The 25,000-nt window shown below is 41.1% G+C and overlaps 1 protein-coding gene across 1 annotated transcript; it reads left to right on the top strand.

The window, feature by feature from the left end:
- The first annotated feature begins 4,269 nt into the window (after positions 1 to 4,269).
- Positions 4,270 to 24,794, top strand: si:ch211-153b23.3. Its single transcript, XM_039742791.1, has 10 exons — positions 4,270 to 4,371; positions 8,953 to 9,104; positions 11,173 to 12,657; positions 12,884 to 12,976; positions 13,161 to 13,265; positions 18,687 to 18,796; positions 21,475 to 21,669; positions 22,376 to 22,538; positions 24,211 to 24,376; positions 24,511 to 24,794. Exons 2-10 carry the CDS (start codon positions 8,954 to 8,956, stop codon positions 24,776 to 24,778), a joined length of 2,736 nt encoding a protein of 911 aa, XP_039598725.1. The 5' UTR covers positions 4,270 to 4,371; position 8,953; the 3' UTR covers positions 24,779 to 24,794.
- Positions 24,795 to 25,000: the final 206 nt, after the last annotated feature.

Raw genomic sequence — 25,000 nt, 5'->3', positions numbered from 1 at the left:
CTTTAGAGAACACAGGGCACAACTGACCCACTTTCACACTACGTGCCCTAATAATCAGGGTGCCATACATGTGCCAGGTCACTTCACTTCTCAAATGCTACTTGTTGAGAACTGGGGGGTTCTTAAGCACAATTAGCTCTGATCACTACATTGGACCATCAAACCCCAGGCACTTACCAAAAGGGCAAATTGTAGAATCTTTACAAAATGAAAAGATTTTTTTTTTTTTTTATACAAAAATGATCTGTGGCACAAAATGAGCTCCAAAGAGCACAAAGGCAAATGCAATCCAAGGGCAAAGTCCCAATACACAAATCCAAAGAAATCTCAAAACACAGAGCACAGACGTCAAAAAACTGAGCATGAACACAAGCACAGATAAATGGCAAGGAAACACAGCGATGCCAGCACATTCAATGAACCGCAAGGGACTGTGGGTTTTCCTCAGCCTTTATAGGGTTAGTTCCCACCTCTAAGGAGGGCCACCCTCAAAGCACATGGCACATAAAAAAAAAGATATGTTGACATAAAAAATTAACAAAATAAAGATAAATGAGAAATCTGAAGCCCAGTTAGGGGTAACATAACAGTAGTGATCGTTGGGTAACTCTGGTCAGGGCTCGGCTCTCTTAAAGGTCTTCTCTTAAAAGCCAGAAACTCAATTTTTTACCTAACATTAATTCAGAGAATCAATAATTGAAGTAAATGATCTACCTAAATTCTTATTCCCTTTTCCAACGTAAAAAGAAATTGTCCATCAAGAATCACGATACATTTATAACATTGTTTATATGAAATAGGAGTAGACTTGACTAAAAAAATGTCTTCAGTGATCTAAAATAGAGGAAGTTATATTTCAGACTCAGACCATGTGCAAAACTATTTGTTAACACAGTTTCCTCATAACCTCATCTGAATCCAGCACACCATTTCTGAGGATTCACAGCACTGATTAACTTCGTGCTTTTAAAATGCATTACGCTATTACTCGTAATAAAGCAAAGCGTTAAGATGCTTACCAGGCTCTTAAAAAAGTCAAGTTTTTCCAGTCAAAGAATGAGGCCAGATGTTCATGGTGCCAGATGTTCAAGGGGGCTTCTGCCGCTGCGATGAGGTGGCAGTGCGACTGACTTGAGTGTTGCTCTTCACACTCTGCTTTTCTTTAATAGGACCCCTAAAACTGATAGGTATTGGTAACACCGAAATTACGGAATGGGAGAGATCAAGGATTACCTGCCATCGATAAACAGATGACAATTCATGAAAAAACCAACGCGGCACTAAAATTAAATTCAGACACACAATTCAAATGCACCCTTGGCCATGTTCTTTGGTCTTTACTATAATGTACTGTACACTAAATGTGTTATTATGTTCCATCATATTTTATTCCAGAAAATAATAAATGTTACCTTTTATTAACGAAAACAATTAATGTTACAACCACACCTCATTACATGCACATGCATATTCAGACATCTTGTCTGTAATGCCTTTCAGAATGAGATCTGAGCACTTTATTTATTCTCGTCTCACTCACCCTGCACCAGAAAGTGAAGAACTCCGTTCACTGGGTGGTACTTGCAATGTCCGCGCAACGGGCTCAACCATGCAGTCAAGTGCTCTGCTTTTGGGAGCTGACTAGCAATTGTCCAGATCAGACCACAAATGACGCTTGATTTGAACATGTCGTGGACAGGAACCCTCAGCTGCTTGACTGGCTTATAGCATGGCAGTCACTTCTTTTTACGACACGCAGTGAAAAACATCCAGACGCTCATTATTAGCACACTTCAGTCAAGAGTCTATTGCACCACATCATCCTCCCTGTGTCTTAACAGCGATGAAGCCGTCCCAGTGCAGTTACCTTTATGGCCACAATCGGCGGTCGGAATTACTGCTGGATGCACTTCATCTGTTCCGTTCATTTGATCATTCATTTCTATCCATTAGTCCTTCCATTTTCTTTACCAGTCTGCAGAATTTCAAAGTGCAGCCTGCAGTGCGCAAAAAAATAAATTCAATAATTAATACATCACTCTCGTTTATGGTTTCATTGGTTATGCAATTATATCTCACTTTTTACTGTGTTTTCATATTTTACACATAGATGTATTCTTCATATACACAGAAGGAAAAAAACTAGAAAAAAAAACAATTATAGGAATTCAAAAACTGCCTAATTACATTGGGAAAGAGGAGCTTTATCACTTACTGGGCAAATGTACATAACATTTCAATAGGGTGATGTAATGATGGAGCTACAATATCATAATGTTTATTCTATTAAATTTTTATGAGTCAACACCTGAGTACTGCCTTGTGGGAAGCCATCAAGCCATTCAGTCTTCCCTCCTAAACCAAACCACTAAGGCACAGTGATAGACGAGAAACTTGCCAACGTTTGTGTTGTACCACAGAGACAAGTTCTCATGGCGATGATACCATCCTCATCTCTACAGTGTGCTTTGTAAGACAGACAGACAGACATACAGACAGATATTAGCTGCATTACCTGGCACTGCCCAGATGAGAAAGTGGAAAGATAAAAAATAATTCTATATTATAATTAACATATATAAATGATATATTGCAAGACTTTATTAAATATTTCAGGACTGGAAAGCTTCTTTGTATACATATTTTTGCTTTCTCCTTCTTGTGCAATAAATAATTTCTGTGACAATACAGCCCAATACAGGTCAACATCGGACTGTGACAAAAATAGCAGGTGAAGTGATGCGTTAAAGAAAAGTTTCAATGTGATGGATGCAAACCTTGGTTCAAAGGCAAACATGCTAAGGATCACACCACTATCACAAGCTGGGTGCCACCTTTTCACGATAGATCACACTGCCACTCACTCGGACCCCAATTCAATCCAGACTGTCCACTCTGGGACACAGCACAAAGTTATATGCTAAAAAGGCGAGCCATTATAAGGAATACCGTAATTTCAAGTTTGTGGCTAACCGGCTAAGTCCAAATCCTGGGGTCTCTACACAGTGGGCACCTCAGGATGCACAAAGCTGCTCATGAAGTTATTATATACATCGGTCTTTAAGTGTCAGTGTTAGACTATTCTGAAAACTTACTTAGCCTGTAACTGTTCATCAGCATCAGAGACCTTTCATGAATTAATTAAGATATGGGATGCTGGACTGCGGTGGGCTGGCGCCCTGCCTGGGGTTTGTTTCCTGCCTTGCACCCTGTGTTGGCTGGGATTGGCACTGGCAGACCCACCGTGACCCTGTAGTTAGGATATAGCGGGTTGGATAATGGATGGATGGATGGGATGTGAAAAGTGAGAACTTCAAGGACCAAGACTGGACATCATCTACTCCAGATCAGAAGTTTTCAGGTTTGTTTTTTATTGTATTTTTTAATAAATGTCTATTATTTTTATTTTGTTATCTGTTTAGACATTTTGGCCTCATTTTTCTTTATTTAATTTTGTGTTTTATGATTAATTTTCTAAACTGCCTCTCAACATCGGTCTGGTCGGAAACTTGCGCCTATCCAGGTAGCTTTGGGCTCAAGATGAGAACCAACCCTTGATGGACTGCACGCTGGTCTCATGGTATGCTTATACATATCCATACTTATGTACACGGACAGTTTAGAGTAGACAGTTAAACGAAGAATGCGTCTTTTGCATGTGAAAGAAAAAACAGAATACTCTGAGAAGTTCTACATAGACACTGGGGAACATGCCAAATCCACACAGTGAATGTCCAGGCTTCGATTCAAACCTCCAACTCTGGACCTGTAAGACAGCAGCTCTAACTGCTCCCTCTCTTATTTTTGTAACAAGTGTAATGTTTTTGCAACCCTTAGCAAACCTTACTAGATTGAAAATGAATAGATGGGTGCAGTTCCTTTGGGTTAGGCTGGGGGGTCTTCAAGTCCCTGATCTTTATGGCCCCCCTTCACAAACAACAAAGTAGCCAACCACCTCTGCCTGTCAGTTGCATAAGTGTGATGGGACTCCATCTTTATGCTCAGGTTTAAGAATCTGTCATTTTTGTAACAGTTTATTTCAAATCTGTTTTTGAAGCCTATCCAGTATTTCAGTGAATTATTAAAGGGCACTTGTCTTTATGCTGGGTTGAATGTAATGCTAATGCTCGATTTGTCATTATGGTTGCAGCACGGCCTGATGCTCCAGACCTACTTCAAGCTAAACAGTTGCCCCAGGAATGAAAATGTTTGAATTTCCTCCTGATCTAACTTTCGGTATTTGTGACGAAAGTTTCGTTTCCTGTACTGACAAACGCACGCCTCCCGCTTCCTTGTACAGCACCGAGTATAAAAGGGGTGCGTGCTAGAGACGGTAATCCGTCTGAGTTTACACAGCCAGGGACAAAGAAGGTAAGTGATGGAGCGATAATGACGTTTACATTCCGTTATGTAATACGTAATGACAGCTACAGTAGCGACCAGTATTACATTTCTTCTTACATTCGTTTAATTGTATCAAAATGCGTAAAGCTGGCCGAGCCCGCATCCCAACTGTAAGGCGAGAAGTAAGTAAATCACGCAGACTGACTCCACGTAGGTATTTGGACGGACCGAGTGAGAAAAGCCGGAGTTCCGGTTAGAACTGAACACAAGCCAAATATTCAGACTACATTCCACACCGAGCTGGAAAGGAAAGAGGTTCCCCCGTGCAACATGATCGTGTAGATAAAGATGATGGTCGTGAGTCCTCGGCACATTTGTTGTCGCTAGTGTTTCACCCAGTCCATTAGCTAGCACGTTGGGTTAACTGGCGGCTCAAAGCTACACAGACGCCTCCCCAATTGCTGTGTACTGAAGAAAAAAGTAAGAATGGATGGATGGATGGATGAATGGACTTTTAGTAGTAGTAGGAGTGGAAGGGCTCCTTTGCTTTTGTTTCGTTTAGCTGAAGGTAGGACCACTCGAGCCCAGGCTGGAATCGGTAAATAACCCAGCATTGACGTGTTTTGTAAAGTGAAAAGAAATCCAGAGTACCCGGAGGAAACCGCACGGAGACACGCAGAGAAAGTGCCGACAATCTGGAGCAAACGGGGCTGAGAGTGCGGAGGGCGAACTCGAATCGGCCGTTATAGCTGCCCTCTGGACAATGTGCCACACTGAAAGGGGCGTTTACATTCCAGCTTTTTATTATTTAGCTGTGCGTTAATGAGATCGATACACACACAATGAAAAATTGTTTGGATTATTACATGTGATTGTTATGCATTTTTCAGTGGAGAATTCAAAATATTTTCCATGAAGTAACATTTTTTTTGCAAAAAAAACTTTTAGCTGTCAATATTTATATTTTTTATCAATATTTTATTTTAATGATTATTTGAATTTTATATGTTCTAATATTAAATTAAAATATTTTTAAAGCAACCTAAAGAACACCATTGGTTCATATGTGAAAGTTCTGGGTCGTCATTTAGGGTGTACAGAAATGACACGGTCCCTCAGTGAGTGGACAGCAGGAACAACAACTGACACTGGGCACAGAAGGAATGGCCAGGTAGAAAAAAAGCTAGTTTGGTGTCAGAAAAATCATCAGACCTGCTTGGGGGTCCGGATAAAGTGCTGCTACCAACCCCTTCATAATCATGGTTTCATTAAGCAGTTTGTCAAAGCCCTATCAAAAGATGGCGTGTGTCCGATGTGTTTGTGCCGAACGTTTACGGGTTTGTCTGCAGCGAAATTCAAAAAGGGCATTTTTGGTGATCCTGATATTAGAAAACTGACGAAGAGGTTGATGAACGCGATGAACGACCTGCAACAAATGACCCAGGTATCGTTCAAAGAAGTCGTTTCTAAGATTTTAGGTAAAAAAAATAAAGTGCCAAATTAAAAGGAAATCGTGAATATGTATATAGGTTTAAATCTGCAAAACCAGTCCCAGAGTTCATTGTGACAATTTTCCCTTAAAATGTCGGAGCTGTGTGTGAAGAGAAGGGTGAAAGATTCCATTAGGGTGTCAAGGACATGGGGAGAAGGGCGTTAGGGGGCCAGTCTGATGGCGGACTGTTGCGGGATGATTCGGGGGAACGCACGAGAAAAAGTGGTCACCCGACGGATCACCAAACTAAAAACTAGAGAAGTTATATGTACTGTAGGTCAAAGAAAATGTATTGCTTTCTTTATATGTATATTTAAATATTAGTATAAACAGTTTCATTTTAAATTGATTTAGAACAAAATTGTATGTATGAATACATTATGTGATTTGTTAAAGTTTAGTTACATTTCTTTTCAGGGTTGTACTTATATGACGTGATGGAAAATTCCATTTATATTTTTAGTGTTAATGAATGAAAATAAAAATATTCAAAATCGAAACACTTTATATGATAAAGTTTAATTTTGCAGACATATAAAAAAGCAGACGCGTGTAGCCATCATAATGTGATGCGATAGTTAAAGCTAGCCTAGTAGCGACGTCTCCCGTTCATTTATTTAGAGGTTATGATAAAGTGTGCCAGCCTGGTACACTGTGCGCGGGGCCATGGGCAGGTGCCAGTGCTGCTGCATTAGCCCAAGTAGCCCTAAAACGGACTTGAACGATCTTAGAAAATGGATGATATGTTTAAAGGTGAAGAGGACGGAAATATTTTTCATTTACTACTTGCATGCGCTCAGGAAAAAAAGGAAGAAAAGAATAGATAAAATAAAGCGGCTCTGGACTATGGAGTCCTATTGTGGTAGGCTATTGAATGGCGCGCGAACTATCACAGATAGCGAGATATTATATTAGAGAGAGAGAGAGAGACGGGTGCAAGCCCCCAGTTGCGGCCACAATATTAGTAAAATCTGTAAATCTACAAAAAATTATTATTTATTGGAGTCAAAATCACAAAATTCTATAAATATGTAAAAGAAAAAAATAATTATTTAACGGAGTAAAAATCATAAAATGAGAATAAAACATTTACTCTCTTATCCATTAGAGTATTCCCGTTAAACTGAGGTCCACTATGCTCGATGAGTATTTATAAAAGACGAAATAAACTATCCATTCGTTTTAACTGACATTCTTATACATAAAAAAATTATAACTAAATGACAGGAAAAATCACGTGAAAACTAAAGTGGTATGTAATGGGTCATCGTAACACGATCTTCAGCTCACCTAAATACAAACATTGGTGTTATGAATAGAATTTAGATTGTTTTCTAATAATTTGTTCCTGTGAAAGTTTACTCGATCAAAAATAAAAACCACGACTTTGTGTTTTAGTTTTTAATTTATAAACGGAATAAGAATCTGAAAATTTAACAACATCACATTAATACATTCTGAAAAGAATGATACCAAAGATATATATAAGCCCGATTTAAAGCATGACAAAAAAGTCACATAAAATCGTTACATTTTTAGGCTTAGGATTTTATATAGGGGGCACGGTGGCGCAGCGGGTAGTGCTGCTGCCTCGCCAGGAGACCCGGGTTCGCTTCGGTTCTCCCTGCGTGGAGTTTCCATGTTCTCCCCGTGTTCTGCTCCGGCTTCCTCCCACAGTCCAAAGACATGCAGGTTAGGTGCATTGGCGATCCTAAATTGTCCCTAGAGTGTGCTTGGCGTGTGGGTGTGATGTGTGCGCGCGCCCTGCGATGGGCCGGCACCCTGCCCGGGGTTTGTTTCCTGCCTTGCGCCCTGTGTTGGCTGGGATTGGGTCCAGCAGACCACCGTGACCCAGTAGTTAGGATATCGCGGGTTGGATAATGGATGGATTTTATATACGCTAGATAAATATACGCACACGCACACACGAAAAAGGGTAAAACGTTTGCTCGATTGTGTGCGTTTGTATGTTATAGGCTAATACACTGGAATTTGTCCAAATCCCCCTTCTGCTGACTGGTTTGGCTTAAAATATTTAATATGCTTTCTTCTGAGCCTTTGCCTTCAGCACTTGAGTGCCTTCACTGTTTTAATTTACTTCCTCTCTCTTGATAAGCTCGCCGACACCGCCCTACTATATCTGTTATATTTATCTCTTTCTCTCACTATATATAATGTATATTACACCTTATTAATTAGTTCCTTGATAAGACCTATACTGCCCCAAAAACACAAAATAATTATAAAAACCAAAAGACTCAGCTTCTCTGTGCCAGAATTCAAATATTTTAGTATTATTTGTCATTACAACATATTTCATGCAAATTTGAGCCCGCAGACATTTAATTGGGACCTTGAATGACGCATCGCCCTCACAGTGATGCCTTAACAATGTCACATTGACGGGACCGACAGAGACGTCACAGGTATTGCGGGCTGCACTTGGACCCTTCTCGATGGCACCAGGGCTGGCTTTGCTACCTTACAGTTTGTGCTCAAATCTCGGTACGTTGGTAAGCTCCTTGCATATTCTCCTAAAGCTCATGTGGTTTTCTTTTGACATGTCCTCGATTGTCGTGAAGCGAGTATTATGCAGCCAATTTAAATATGTTTTGCGCCTTGTGCCCGCTGCCTCTGGTTTGCTTGATGGTCCCTAAGTGGCTAAGAAATATGAACACAAGAACGGATGTTTTTGCGAGTCAGTTAAGTTTGCCTTGTGTTTTAACTGAAGTTTAGAATTGTGATACCTATATGTCTGCATTCAGTCTTCTCTCCATCCATCCATTTCCTTAATCTGTTTCCATTCTTACAGGGTTCTGTGGTCTTTTTGGCAGCCTGAGGTTTTATACTCGGGGCCAGACCCCGATTGCAGACTCAATGCCAGTCAGGAGCTGGGCTTCGTTACTGCATCAGCAGCTTTTGCATGTGATAAGTCATTGAACAAATTAGGTTTTTTCAGTAAATTTCATTAATATCGTCAGTCTTTCCTTCAGTTATATCTGAGATTGCAATGTAATGTTGTAATGATGTGCTGCTGTATAAAGCACTTTTTGATTGGAGTGACTGAACTATGGACACTGTCCCAGGCTGACAATTTGCTCTTGTCTTTTCTCCAGGATGCCTGAGGGCTTCGCCTCCGTGTTGTACAGCGAGCCGGCCGTGCTGGGCCTCCTCTCCAATGTAATAAGTGCTTTTTATGTGGCCCTGCAGAACTTTGCACATGTAGCCAGCGGTTTGCCAGCTGTAGGCATTGAAAACACTCTTGCAGGTACAGTCAAGATACAAGCTGTATGTATTGTAGCTCTACTGGTGGAGTTTGCTATAAATTGGCTCCCATTTGAAAATGTGGAACTGCATGTTGTGCTTCAGCTTCAGAAGTGCAGTTCTGGGGCAGGTTAAGTACAGTATGGTGGTAAGTATACAGCAAGCAAGGTGGACCGTGTTTAATGGATTCAGGCTTATGGTGGTAGTTTCAGTCTATACTGTATATATTTGGAGATTTGTGTAGCAGTAAGGGTTCATTTTCCTAAATGTATGTGTAGGCATTTGTGGGAGATCATTTCAAAAACTGTACACAATTGTGCGCCAGTGTGGTGCCAATGCTATCATGTACCGTGTTATATTAAGAGTCTGCTGTTTCAGTACGTCATGTAACTGCCTTCAGAGGTCACATACTGTAAAGCTGCAAGGGTCAATGTGCTCTTGTGTAAGCTAGTAGCACATATTCACATATTAGTGTGCTGTATAAAACAGAAGATTATTCATGGCAAAATTAAATGCAATCCAATGGTTATCTAAACTGCAATGCAATTTATGTGCACGCGATGCATTTAATTTTGGCACATATCAACCAATTGATTGACTGCTTATGACCATAGCACTCAATTTTTGTGTCAGTTTAAAATGCAACCCAAAAGCATACTACACTTGAATTCATTTCTATAGATCATGTGTCATAACCAAAAGCAAAGCTCTGAGTGAACTGCATTTTGATTGGAGATCACGCATTAATCATGCTAAAAGTGAATGTAACCCAATCGGCGTCACAAGGTGGGGCAAGGGGCGTCAACTACTGGGATAAGAGGCGTCATAATCACGAGGGTGTGCACCCAGCGCTAAACATGGTGAACATGGAGATAATCATGCAGGAGAGCAGCCGTCTCATTGAACTGGTGGAAGCTGGTGATATAAATGATAATTTTCATTCTTTTCCCATTTGACTGGTTGTTGAAAAGACTGGGTGTAACAGAAGAGGCAATGGGAAAAGACTTTTCAACTGCTTCTGGAATGTCCTTAGAACGCATTCAAGAGCTAATGTCCTCGAAGAGCTGCAGCATACAATTATGAAGATCATCAGTCAGAGCATCGGTAAACCAGTATTCCCCTAAGCATGATTTGTAACCCCTGCAGATGGGGATGACCATATTACCCATCCTTGCATCCATTATCCCACCCGCTATATCCTAACTACAGGGTCATGGGGGTCTGCTGGAGCCAATCCCAGACAACACAGGGCGCAAGGCGGGAAACAAACCCCGGGCAGGGTACCAGCCCACCACAGCGACCATACTAGCTACTGCTAAACTTCCTGACGTGTGGCCAGGACTAGAACAATGGAATAAATATAGAAAAGGAAATATAATATAAATACATAAGGAAAGGAGAATACATTATTTGGACCACTTAACATAAAAGTAAATGTCTTCAACGAGACCTAAAAATACTTCTTACTGTTTTAGTTAATCACTCCACATCAATGAAAGTTAAGCTTGCCCCCACACCACAGAAATGATTAGAAGTGCAATGCCCCTTTGCCCCAACCCTTTTGACAGTGACTGGTTATTTGATTACATTCAGTTTGGCATGATGGATGTGTGGTCTTGAATTAAAATGCTATACACTTGGAGCAGCCGTTAAGTGAAATGCAATACCTTTGCTTTGCTCTTCATTCTGACATGTGATTCTGGGACAAGAATTAAAATGCAATACATTTTTATATTGCATTTTAAACCGACACGAAAATCGGGTGCCATAGTGAAAAGCACTTGATCATTTTGTTGATGTTTTTAATATAACAAGAAAAAATGTGCAGAAATTAAAGACACCACGTGCATATGCATTTCAATGCAGTTAACACATTGGCTGGTACTTCATTCTGGCACAAGTAATCTTCCATAATAGAAGCGTTACTCATTTCTCTGAAAGCAATGCTGCACTTTAGTCTCCCACCATTGGGTGTTGGCCAACCAGATCCTAGCACAGCATGTAACATTGGACTTCGATCTAGTAGTGGAATTCTCTCAAAAGGAACTTTGCTGTTTTTGTTTTTCATGCAGGTGTGCACCTCATCCTTATAGGAGGGATTGTGCAGCTAGTGGCGGGTCTTCTCACCTTCAGAAAATACGACCACTTGGCTGGAACAACATTTGTGGCATTCTCTGCATTATGGAGCAGTTATGGTGCCACACGCATTGTAACAGGCGTCACCGAGTCAATAACGTTCGAAAACAGCACCTATACTCTGAACTCAACGGATGCATCGAATCTGACGACACCACCTCCAGTTAGCCAATCAGCGGTAGCTGGGCTGGTGGCCTACATCAGTGTGGCTTTCATTGTGTCTTTCTGCTCAGCCACAGCCAACTACATCATGCCTTTTGTATTTGGTGCCATCACTTTGACGCTTGTGTTTGAAGCAGTTGGCCTGTTTTCCACTTGGGCACTTGTAGTTGCCGGCGTCATACAACTCATCATCGTCTTTTTTGGCTTCTATGCAGCCTCTGCCCTACTCCTCAAAGGAATCTACCAGCGCCATGTCCTGCCAGGATTCGGCAATGCTCTGTTTGATGTGCTGCTTTTGGGTGCCAAAAGCAAAGTATCACAAAAGAAACAAGAAGGGAAGGGGACAGAGGAGGAGAAAAAGAAGAACAGCAAATATGCTGAGCCTATGGCACTGGGCAACATGTCTGATGTCATTTCTGCAGCCATCCTGGCATTTTACTGCTTCCACTACATGCCCTCCTTCCAGGTTGGGGTGCTGTGGGTGAGCATTAATGCCTGTGCCCAGCTTCTTGCTAGCTACTATGCTTATCTAAGAAAAGATGTCTTCTACACCACCAAGTTTGCCTTGCATGCTACCTATTGGCTAGTGCAGACTTGGGAGGAGTTCATCACCTCAGTTCTCCTGAAAGATGCCAACGTGACAAGTGCCAGGGCAGCAATGGTAGGAGGCTGGTTCTTCCTAGTAGCAGCCTTGATCTTTTGTGTTCTGTCTCTGAATCGAGACAAGACTGAATTGTTGCAAAATGTCCTTTTTGCCTTGCTTACCATATCGACCCTGCCTCAGATTTCTGGCCAAGTTCACTACACCTTCTTTGGTGTGAGTTGCTCCCTATATGCTTTTTTCTGCCTCTACGTCTCTTTTGTCAGCCTCATCAACTCCATTGCCGAAAAAGCTCTGATCCCGCTAGGGGTGAGGATGGTCAACTCTGTGAGGCTGCAGAGAGTGCTCTTCACCCTTGGTCACTGCCATCATCCATCCCAAACTCCACCATCTTCAGAGGGTGGCGCAGAGAGCCACACTCAGCTTCCTGATGCCTTGTTTTACCTTTGCAATGGTTTGGCAGCCTTCTCAGCACTGCAGATCTCCAAAGTGGACTCACTGCAGGCACACCTGAGTGTCCCATGGGTGCTCATCCCTGGTACATTAATGCAGCTCTATGTGTCACGTATGCAAGTTCAAGGGGGAAGGAGATTCGGACCGACCATGCCGTGCACCTATGCTGCTGTCTGGGGCTGTTGGACATGGCTCCGATTTGCAGGTAAGACGTCAGTCTGCTCCCCTTGATCTCTTCCTCACAGTGCTCACGTTTGTGAGTTTACACCCCAAACACAAATACTGGGGCACTCTCCTTCATTAAACCACAACGCTACCACTTCTAATGTGTGCCAGGTCCATCTTGTGGTTAACCTGAGCACGATGTATGCTGTTTTGTTTGACCGACTGTAGATTTTTCACATTTGTTCATTAATGTGTCTTTCCCTTAGGACCCATGCTGAAAATCACTGAGCCATCTTTTCATGGGTTTGGTGCTGGTGCAGTAGCATTTCTCGTCATTAATGCGTTTATCATCATGATCGGTGAGTCACTCTGGCGCCTCTCTTGATTTGTTTGTTCATATCTCGTTTCTGTTCTCCTCACTACCACTGCTGAGTATGCAGCAACAATATGGGATACCCATCTTGTTTTCAGTTTGGCTGAGAAGAGCTGCAGATTCTTGGAGCTCCGGCAGTACGATCACTAAGCTCCTCTTTCTTTTCACAGCCGTCTACTCCAACCTGCTTCTCCTGATTCTCACCATCACAATGGAAGGAATTCTTGTATGCTTTTTGCTATTCTGTCTTCACCGACTACCCCTCCAACTTGAAGGTGAGCTTCAGTTCCATTGCCTTTAAACGGTAAACAAAATAAGAATCAGTTTGTCTTCGATTTTTAAACTGTAACTAGCTACCTTACCTGTCGAAGATAGAAAACAGAACGCATTTTAAAATATTTTGTATCTCTTGCTGCATGTGTGCCTTTAGTGCTCAACCTAAACCTTTCCTTGGCATCCTCATGTTTCTGAACCTTTCATACCTGGTACTCCATCTCTCAAGCATTTTCCCATAAAACCCGTTTTTTCAAACTGTTTCATTTCAAGGCACCTTGCTCATCTCCTGTCTGCTTTTTGACTTCCACCATTGGAAGCTTGGCCGACATTACCTGCCGTGAAAATATTACTCGTATTCTTCTGAATGCTTCCCAGCTTTGAAGGCGACTCTTAGCGTGCCTCCTGCACTTTGACTTTCTGTTCACATGCAACAGCCTCTCTTGCCCAGCACTTCCTCTGTTGATTGTGTCACCAAAGCAAAACTGGCCCATCATATTCCTCAGAGGGGAAGCATAAGCACAAATAAACAGTAATGTTTTATTATATAGTAGATTATGTCTCCTTCACAACAACATTTATTTCTATAGCACATTTTCATACAAATAATGTAGCTCAGAGTGCTTTACATGATGAAGAAAGAGAAAAAAGACAAAGTAAGAATTAAAATCAGAGAACACTAATTAACATAGAATAAGAGTAAGGTCTGATGGCCAGGGAAGACAGAAAAAAACAAACAAAAAACAACTCCAGATGGCTGAAGAAAAAATAAAATCTGCAGGGGTTCCAGGCCATGAGACCACTCAGCCCCCTCTGGGCATTCTACCTAACAAAAATGATCAGTCGTCATTGTATTCAGGGTTCTCATGGAAGGACTTGATGACGGCGGTCACGTGGACTTCTGGCCTTTAAGCCATCAATGTAGGGACATCGTGGTGCTTTGATCAGGTGGTACTTCACAAGTAATGAAGTAGAAAGATGACATCATAAGGTCATGTGACCTGATCAGATGCAGTGAAACGGGTCGCTGTTTCCAGAACACACAGTCACAGCATTATCACGTTTACTGATTGTCACTACTAAAACAGCTAAATACCACCACAGCATACTCAGTCTGAGCAGTGAAGCCTCAAGGTGATTTAGATGCCAACATGCCTGTATATAATATAATGGATTAAAGTTAACAATTAGGTCTTTTAGTTCATCTTCATCCTTATCATCAAGGGAGATATTCCTCATTTGGTTGCCTTCTAAGACATGGCAGAGGGACAGTTATCTTATTCCATTTCCAACTCATAGGGGTCGAATACTTGCAGTAGGTGTTGTGCTGAGGAGAAACAGACTAAGGCGGTTTACTCATGCGGAGTAAAAAGCAGAGGATGTTTAGGTGAAGAGGTGCACCGAAAATGGAGGCCCAGAGCGAGGGCAAAGAAGAAATGTTTAGAGGAGGTGACAGCAGGGCCAGCGCCACTATTAAGGTGAATTAGGCATACTCCTAGGGTGCAGATCATAAGGGGGGGGGAGAACCCAGCTGCACAGCTTAGCTACCGCCCCCCAGCTGCACAGCTTAGCTACCGAACAGTTGGCTGGCACCTTAAGTTTGGCCTAGGGCACAAAATAACTAAGCAATGGCACTGGGTATCCGGATATGAAAAAAGTCTTTATCCATGTGATCACAGAGAGCAGAGAAAAAAATTGGGAGACATCAGCCTACCCTGGGTAAACCCCACAAACGGCTTATTTCAGGCAGTTCATCCATTATCAAACTCACCTATCGATCAGTTCATCCATTATCACACCCATGTAATCAATCCACTTAAGAGTCATGTAGAAACTAACCCTGGATGGGGTCAAATTTCATAGCAGGTCCCACTTATGTAATCAGGTTGTCTAGACATGTTTAGTTCTAGAACAAAGTGTTTTGGGTAATTCACTCTGAAGACATCCCAGTTAGACACTGGGGGCACATGTACAGTAAATTCAATGCAGACAGGGACCAGGTTGGCATTTGCACCCAGGACTCTGGGGCTTTAAGGCAGTAATGCGGACTCCTGTACAACTATGCCACCCATTTGTTAATTCAAATAAATTACTAAGACAGCCATTCAGATTATAAAGTTAAAAAGATCAGCACAATGGCATTGTAGGCATGGTGGCGGTGAAGTTCGTCAGTGTTACTACTGCACAGCATCATGCTTCAAAGCTTGAGATTTCCTGTGTCCGTGTTGTTGTTGTTGTTTTTTTTTCCAACCAAAGACAAGTGGGTTGATAATAACCATCTTTAGTTATACTGTAGTGCACATTTTTAACGCTTAAATCACAGGACTAACCGAAATTCAGAGGATAAGCGCATCCTTACATTTTTTTTATATAAAACTAAAGCATATGTTTAGGGTTAAACAAGCTGGCCATGGTGACAAAGTGCTTTACAGATTCAGATTGAGCAGTACGTGCACTGGTGTCATCCAAGGCTGGTTCTGCCATACGCTCAGCTCAGCCGACAAAGATTACTTGAGAAAACTAGTTCAGAAAATAAAAGAAGAAAATGAACAGATGGATAAAAACATCCATCCATTTTGAAATGTGCTTATCCAGCTAGAAGTTGTGCAGGCCTGTTGACCAGTCCACTGCAGGGCACAGTCACCCATGCCGAGCCAGTTTAAACTCTGGAATCTGGGAAGAGCCATGCAGACAATGTGAAAAAGAAGCAAACCCCACAAAGTTAGACCCTGCAGCAGACTTACAACATCAGTAGCATTATTTGATTTAAAATGATTAAAAGTGCCGGTTAATTTCACTTACCACAAGAAAGTAACTTTATAAAACAAGCATAAGTTTATTTACACAATAAAACCTGTCATTACAGCTACTGTACCTTATTTCACACACATAACCAAATCAATGAAGGACTTTTAAACAGACAGTTCATCTGCCAGTAAAATGTTAATAAAATTGTCACAAACACAAAACTTCAATTGTTGCACAATAAGAAAGTATTCTTCTGCTTTTTGCACTGAAGGATTGTGAGGAGACGGACTCCGTCCTTGTATCTCTGTAGCCCAAAACGGGCACACTTAGGCAAACATACTTCTAGAATGTTCTGTTTTGACAAGAAAAAACACATCAAAAGAAACAAACAAACATTCTCAAATAAAAGAGGCCAATGACAAATTGAGCCAGAATGCTGAGACTGTTCTCGATGCAGCATGTGGTGTGGGGGAGGAGCTGGATGTTGGGGGAGGAGCTGGACCTGGGAATGCTTCTGTCCTGGTCAGCATCAAGTGGTCATCAGTGACTTTGTTGCCTACTTGGGTTTATTTTTGATTGGTTTCCACAGAGAAAACTGGGTTTCCAGAGGTCGTGGCTTTTTTTTTGGCTTCTTTAAAAAACATCATGTCAGGCTGTTTTTAAAAGTAAAAAATAACAATCGCTAGAAAAGAATACAAGCCCACTACAGGCCCTAATCCTGGGTTTGGGTCCTTCTCCTAGTCATTTAGGTCACTGGCACCAACACCTCACCCGCTGTAACAAGCAGTGTGGCGTAGACCGAAGTAGAAAGAACAGCATACGGTATTTGAACAAAAATGAGTAAATTGCAGCACTTGGGTCCCAAAATGTTTCATCATTATTATGTTAACACCACTGCAGTTTTCCTCCAAATTGCAACAAACTGGCCAGGCACACCACAGGTTTAAATTTAAATTTGGCCTCCAAATCAAATGTTTACATAATTTCGGACTTCAGCAGAGAGGCAAGCAGGTTTCAAATACTTTAGAAGAAGGGCCCAATGAAGGAAAAACAAAGTTCTGTCAGAATTGCAGGATATCGTCAGGAATTCTCCTGATCCTATTAACAGGTACAGCCAGGTCTCCATTTCATGATTTGGTGTTGAATTATTATTAACATTTTGCTTGCTTCAGATTATTATTCTTTTTTACAAAAGCCTCCATGTTGTTGATAGCAAACCAGTAGAATCAAATAGCTGATTGAACTGCAAAACCTTGTGTTGAAGCCAAAATAAGGCTACCTTCACATTACAGCTCAATTCCCACTCACAGGTGATACGGCTCTGTTTTTAAATAAGCATGATTAATTAAAAAGGATGTTTAAAAAATGATGATTATTATTACATTTTCAGAAAGTATTTACACTGCTCGTATAACGACTGCGTGACATCCGAACCGTCCACACTGCTCTCTCCAGTCCTTTCAGCCACTTTGTTTCAATATACAGAATCCCGGTGCTCAAACCAACAGCTCTGATCTCGCATTTATGGTTTGTCTTCATTCATAAGCTTATGAATTCATAAATGTTATGCACTGAAAGGATCTGAAGTAGCACAGCAACCAGCATCTGTCTGACAGAACAGTTTTATTCATTTTTTCATGAGGTACACATTCATGATAGACATCTGTATTCGTGTCAGATTTGGACCAACTGCAAGATTCATTTGAACAGACCCAAAACAAAAATCTTTTGCCTTGAAGTACAGAAGCTCTCTGGTATTGGGCATCCCTGCTTTTGAATAATGCATAAGAATACAAAAGGCAAGACACTACTGTCCATTTCAGTTTTGGGGCTAGTTTTAAAGAGATTTTAGGCTTTAATTCCAAGTTCTCTCTGGCAACCCTGCACTGGGCATTGTCAATGGCAGCTACACTCAGTGGTTTTGCCCAGTCGGTGGAGACTTGCCGTCATTCTTTTGGACAGCCAAACTATTTATTTTTAAGTGGGTAAAATAACTAAGCATTAGAGGATAGTGAAGCCATTCAGCTTAATTGTCCATCTGCAGACTGAGGCACAGTGATGCTTTTTGACTTTTCTGTGTGGATCTGTGTGTGCCATTTGCCTACCAAGTACTTTTTTCTTTTTATGTTTTAACTTTTTCGCTTCTCTTTTTGCTAATATGCTTAAGTAATTATCAGTTTTTCGCATTGCATGGACTGCCTTATTAGATTACAGCGTTTTAAAGGTTCAGATAGACCACACACAGCTGAAGCTAATTCATGTGTAAAGTCGAGACTGATACTGTAACAACAGAAATGAAGGCAACAATTATTTATTTTTCAGTCACAAAGTAGAAATGATCATTTCAGTTTTGCAAGTAAAAAAAAATGTTAATGCTAAAACACCATTTCAAGTTAAAGTGCAGGATACACTAGTTGTACAAATGAAGCTGCCATTTTAAAAACACAAGAACATTGAAATGCAAATGTTCTCTGGTAATGTGAACACATACTGTATAGTACAATTAGGATTATAGTAAAGACTGGCCATCGTATCTATTAGAGAAAGAGGACAAATAAAATCAGTTTCCCAATTTAATCACATAACCAGTAGCTTAGTGGGAGCCTGACATAATATGGGCCTTATGTGAATTAATAATAATAAACAACTGATTTGCTCCTGTTTTTTCTCCACAGTTGCATTCTTGGTCCTGTTTGCCTTTGTCTGTGCTTATGGCATAGCTGCGTCACTCACAAACTACCTCTTTGAAAAGATGTTGCTTCCCATTGGCCCATCGCTCATTCAGGTAATCCTAAAATGCCATAGGCTAAGTTGCACACTTGAACTTTATCAGTCTGTTTACTGCATTGGATTTCTATAATGTAATTTATATAAACACACAATAGCAGTGTTACCCAGCCTTGCCTGGGAAATTTCATAAGTCACTGGGCCTCAGTTACAGTGGTGTCGGCTAATCAGATGTATCAAAGATACTATGTAAATAATTGTGTACATTAAACGTGTATGATTTTTGTTAGGAGGGGAGAGAGGTCAACAACAATACTGGCTAACATGATAGGCTAATATTATTAGTGTACTGCAGCTCCTCACCTTTAAAATGTGCTACAGACAAGTGCACATGAGTAAAACATGTCTGCTGTTGATCAATTCTTTCTTTTCCTAGTGACCTGGCTTTTATTAATGGTTATTACAAAATACAGTTTTGGTGGAAACAATATTCTTTTAAATTCAAACAGTTAATTACTAGGAACAATGAGAATTTTGAGTATGAATATAATTTCTCCTGTAGTACATTTTGTTAAGAAAAAAAAAAAAAATGGTAGCTCAATCAGATCTGATCTTACACCTTTACAAAGTTTTGGCAGGTTAAAATCAAAAGCAATATACACTGAATCATGGCCTCCTTAAACTTATTATAAACATTACATTTAAAGTAACGAGTAACCTAACGCAATACTTAATGTAAAAACACCTACATCATTATTAGTATTATTCCAGCATCACAGAGTGTAATGACAAAACCACACATACCTGTACGCTGCTCCTTTACGGGGCTCAATCGCACAGCCAAGCAGAAGAGTGTGCTGCGTGCAGTCCGGTAACAGAAACCCAGAAGGTGTCCGTTTAGTTTCCATTCAGCTGTTTGCTATCGATATGCTGCAACAGTGCGATCCGGTGACGCGGCGGCCGGTGTTCATACTGCGAATCTTTGGCTGCTCAGGACGGGATTTACTTCGCGATAGATAGATAGATAGATAGATAGATAGATAGATAGATAGATAGATAGATAGATAGATACTTTATTAATCCCAAGGGGAAAAGTCGTATTTATAAAACACAAATTGGTTGCGTTTCCGGCCGGTTTCATGAAGTTTAATATATAAGCTTAGGATTTAATAAAAAATGCTGCCCAGTTAAATGCGCATTGTTTCGTATAAAGAACAAAAAGTAATGTACTGTTTACGCATTATATTTATAGTACAATAAGTAACAATACTAAATATATAATTACGTTTTTCTGTTGTAAGTAACGAAAAATGTAAGTACGTTACTTGTAAAACTAACGGTCCCCCACACTGCTCGGGAGAAACACACTCCATGCTCGTTTCGGATTCATGGGGCGACGAGGAGGACGTTTAATTCTTTTTTGTGCAGTTTAATGTCGTCGGCGGAAAATTCAACAGGCGAATTCGCTCGTGAATTGTTAGGTTTTTTAAGAAACCAGGTTTCTGTCTTAACCGGTTTTACTCACCCAATCCTAAATTTGTGTGTACATGTAAACGTAATCATTGTTTTCATACTGTCAATCACTGAAAGATTCCGTTCTGCGTTGAAGCGCCCTTTTGAGCTTAATATTAAAAGTTGTTTTTACTGACCTTTTCCTGTTTGACCTCCAATACTCAGGCTCTGTAATAATCCACCTGCTAAGTTTGCTGCCAGTTACTTTTCTCCTTCATTTCCCCCATTAAAAGCTCTCTGGTGAAATGAAAAGCTGTTTAGGAGAAAGAGACGATGAACTGTCGTCAGGCGCGGCGGGGCTGAGCGCACAGAGGAGAATCCACTCTGACTGACGTATGGATCAGCCAATCACGATGCACACGCCCACTCAATCTTCTCTTTGAAATGTTAAGAACAGGCGGGTTCATCTCATTAACTGTGACACCGGCCATCGTTTAATTGTGGAAGCTAAAAGAAAATAACTGGAACAACAGTGTGTGAAAAAGGAACGGCTCCTGTTCAAAATGCGGACGCCACTTGTTTTTAAGATTAGGCATCTAAATTTTTAAGATTGGGGACCCTGGCGTACCTGACCTTACCCCCACGAACCTTAAGTTCAGGGTTTGTAGTAGGGGTAGGCCAAACAACAAGAAAGAGATGGCGTCCGCTTTTTCAACAAGACCCAAAAGAAATTCATAACGCTATCTTTGTTTTTTAAATATGTTTATGGATGTAGTGAGAGAGGACGCGCAGGTGGTGGGTGTGACAGAGTAAGATGTTGAATACAGGAAGACATGCAACAAGATGATCCGCTGTGGCGACCCCTAACGGGAGCAGCAGAAAGAAGAAATAAGTTTCTTTAAAATGTAAATTTTGCCTCATAGAAAACTTCCTCTTACAAAAAGTCAAAATCGATGTCCTTTTATTAAAAATATTTAAGGAAAGGTGTGTATTTTCCAATATTTAAGAAATGGATTGATATGAAATCCAGCAGGCAGAGTTTAAAACCCTAACTCATAAGGCCACACAGAAGGCGAAAACCTAAAACTCTATGGCAAAATAAGGCAGTAAAGGATATGTGGGAATTGCTCTCAATGTTGTACGTTCAACTTAAAAACACTAAACAAAGCCAAAATTATAGAGATCATTTGGCAAATCTCAGCTCTTCAGCTCAGTTTCAGTCTCTCTTTATCCTTAATACCAGTTGTTAAGGATCTTGGCAAGCTGAATTTTGTCCTGTTTCAGGCTGGCAAAGGGAAGTCAAAAGAAGACCCTCCTGTTCCCTGTCCCACAGCGCCGTCCCACATCACCAGCGGCCTGCAGACTATTGCCCGAATCTTGGAAGGAGGTGGTGTGTGTGGCATCCCTTCAGACACAGTCTATACACTGGCTGCCTCTTGCAAACATCCATCTGCCATTGAGCACATCTATAACATCAAGGTGAGGTGATTTCTTTAAGACCTGGCATTTTCTTCAGAAGTGTATTTTTGTATTGAGAATCTGTTACTAAAACGTATATTTTATTTGAAATGTTAACATATCCTTAACTGCTGACAATCCTGCTTATGCAAGTCATTCAGAATGATCATTTTCACTACTGGGCATTTCTGTGTTTAAACATAGCATCAAGATGGTGTAAGAGAAACTTGTGCAGTTTCCCCTAATGATGTCTAATAACTCCTGTGTTTATGAAAGTAACTGTTAGTCGTCTGAAATGCCAGCCTGGAGCAGATCAGTGTAAGCTCTTTGGGGTTTGAACTTTAATTAAGGAATCAGGGTACAATTGTTATAATTGAACGCAGTCCTTTCAAAATGACTTACTAAAGCTAACCTTCTGTGTGAGTGATTGAAATGTCCAAAGTTAACAAGCAGCAGAGAATAGAATTGAAAAGTGACCATAAGAAGACAGTCCCAAAGGTTTGAGAAAAACTCAAACAGAAACGATATGAAAGTTTTGTGATGGTCAGTTGGGTCACAGCAGCTGCAGATATCCAAGGGAGAGCAAGGGGTTGGAAAGTCTGAGGAGTCCCATGATACTTTGTAAGTAGGTAAGCCCAGTGGCACCAGAAGATCAGTAAGAAGACACATCTCTGCCTTGTTTTTTGAATCTTTCTGATATTCTCCATTTTGTTATTTCTCTGTTCAGGAACGGCCATTAGAGAAGCCCATCTGTCTAACAATTGGCAATCTGGAACAGTTAGAAGCCGTGTCTCCACCATTCAGCCCCCTGCTCTGGGAATTCATGCGGAATGTCTACCCTGGTGGTATCGGCTGCATTGTCAGGAAGGGAGAGTGGCTTAAAAAACTTGGTGAGATTTCTGTACAGTTGCACAAGGCAGGCCACTGCAAGACGGACTAATTACATAACGTTGTTGCCAGCATACCTCCATTTAATTTTTAATTCTGCCAGAGCCTATACTGGCAGGAGGGACTAACCCCAGATGTAATGCCAGATCACTGCCGGGCACAAACATGCTGGGCTGCTTAAAACTTGGTAATCATTCTAATTCACATTTTCAGAATGTAAAAAGAAAAACAACATACCAGGAAAAAGAAGAGACGGGGGGTGGCCCATTACGACTGTGTCTCCCTCCAGCCATTGCAGTTCTAAAAAAGAAGAGATTTCAAATCAGTCAGATAAATAGCTGAATAGTCAGTACTCTATGTAAAATAAATGGTAATTCAGGGTATAAGCTAAATGAACTAGAAAACCAAGATAAACGTAACTGTGCCTGTGTGTCTGAGGGGACCACATGAAGACAGTGCGGGGAACAGAGAGCAAAGTATGGACAAACCAAACATTCTAACTGAAGGAAGTGCATTGGTCCTCTTATTCCAGAGCAAAGGTGTCTAATCTCAGTGCTAACAGCTTCTCTGCTGTTTTGTAATATCTCTTTGGAAGATGTTAATATGAGATGAATCTTGAAGGGTCACATGGAACTGAAATGTGTCATGACAAGGCAGGAACCAAGTCTGGTTGGGGTTCTAGTCCATTAAGCACGCTGACTCTCCCCCAGACTGGACCAGTTTAGAGTGGACAATCATCGTAACACATGACTTTGCAATGTGGTACCCAGAAAAAAACTTTATGGACATAAGAACGACATTGCACAGTCACAACCTGGCACATAAACCCATGTCCATGGAGCTGATTGGCGGCAGCACTAATCACTGCACCACTGTATAGACGTCAAATTATTTTTCCAGAAATTTGAACATTTAGAAAGGCAGAAGATAGCCTATAGTGATTAGCACTAGAGACCCCAAAACAATTTATTAATTAATTTATTAATTTCTGGTCTAAAGCAAAACCTGTAGAGAATATTAAACTTTTTGTTTTAACACTGCTGCACCATTTGAAAATAAAAATTGGCATCAGTATTCCAACACTTTTATTCTACTACTATTTAGCAGACGCTTTTTACCCAGGTTGTCAGTGAGGAGTTCAAATGTTCTACCCATGTCAATGCAAGATGTCCACCTGAATTCTTAAAACATTCGTGTTAGGTTAGTTGGCCAGGCGTGGGTGAGTGTGTGTGCCCTGTGATGGACTGGCACCCTCTCCAGAGCTGGGCATTTGCCTTGTGGCTTTAAGCCTTGACCCCACAGTGACCCTGTACCGCATTCAGTAGGTTCAATAGTTAATGGATGAATGCATTTTTTTGTACCAAATCTGAATTACCGTATGTCCAATCAGATAACTGGTGCAATCACAGCCAAAAAGGAAGTCCGAGTTTAGGAGTGCTGTATGATCCAACGCCTTAGCCACTGGCCAGTAACACAAGGTGAACTGTCACACTGACAAAACTCATAAAACATAAAGCCTTCCAATTCATTATCCAAGAACACCTTATTGAGTCGCTTAGGTTTAATTTAGCAGCAAACACATTTGAAACTTCTCTGACGTCAAAATATCCAATTGCCTCAAAATCATTTCCATTGCCATTGGCTGACATATTCTCTGCTTTATCGTTGTACTAGGAGTGGGAGCAGCTTACGACTACGTTGGAACCAGAGACAGCATCATGATACGCATTTCAGACCTTACCGTGACTGCTCACCTGCTGGATATGACGGGCCCCTTGGCGATCACCTCTGCCAATCCCAGTGGGCAGCCAGATAGCACCCACCATGATATGGTTGTCACGTGAGTATCTGTGCTGGACAATGTTCGGCAGGGAACGGCCAAAGACTTTATTTTTGGACCCTGCAGCTAATTCAAGTAACATGTAAAATACAAAAAAGTGTAACATATTTTTTTTTTTCACTGTAAACTTCCAGGCGTCTGGGACATAAGCTCAATGGAGTCCTGTGCGATGGAGACTCAACGGAGTTGGTTTCCTCCACGGTTGTTATCTGTACACAGATTGATGAAGGTATTGACGTATTCCCCTTTTGTGTTTCTGTACCGACTTGCAAGCCAAACCATCTTACCTTTCTGGCCCTCAAGTTCTATTTCAGCAATGTGGTACCCCTGGAATATAACATTAAGTTCCAGAATGCAGGAGCTAATAAATGGCCTCGTCGTCTGCTGTTACTTCATATTTAGAGATTTGTTAGTAGAAATACGCATACGAAGGAGTGTGTGGTGGCACCTGACTGCTGCTTTGATAAGTGGCACAAAGGCATGACACATTGTTGCTGTCCTCAGCCTTCACTCTGCCTGCAGCCCTTAACATCTTGAAAGCTGGGTAGATGCATGTTGGCTGAACCTAAGAGTATCACTTTAAACATCATACTGCGCAAATTCAAAGTACATGCCATGGCTGAG

The sequence above is a fragment of the Polypterus senegalus genome, unplaced genomic scaffold (genome assembly GCF_016835505.1).
Source record: "Polypterus senegalus isolate Bchr_013 unplaced genomic scaffold, ASM1683550v1 scaffold_2497, whole genome shotgun sequence".
NCBI lineage: Eukaryota > Metazoa > Chordata > Cladistia > Polypteriformes > Polypteridae > Polypterus > Polypterus senegalus.
This window is presented reverse-complemented; position numbering and strand designations above follow the sequence as displayed.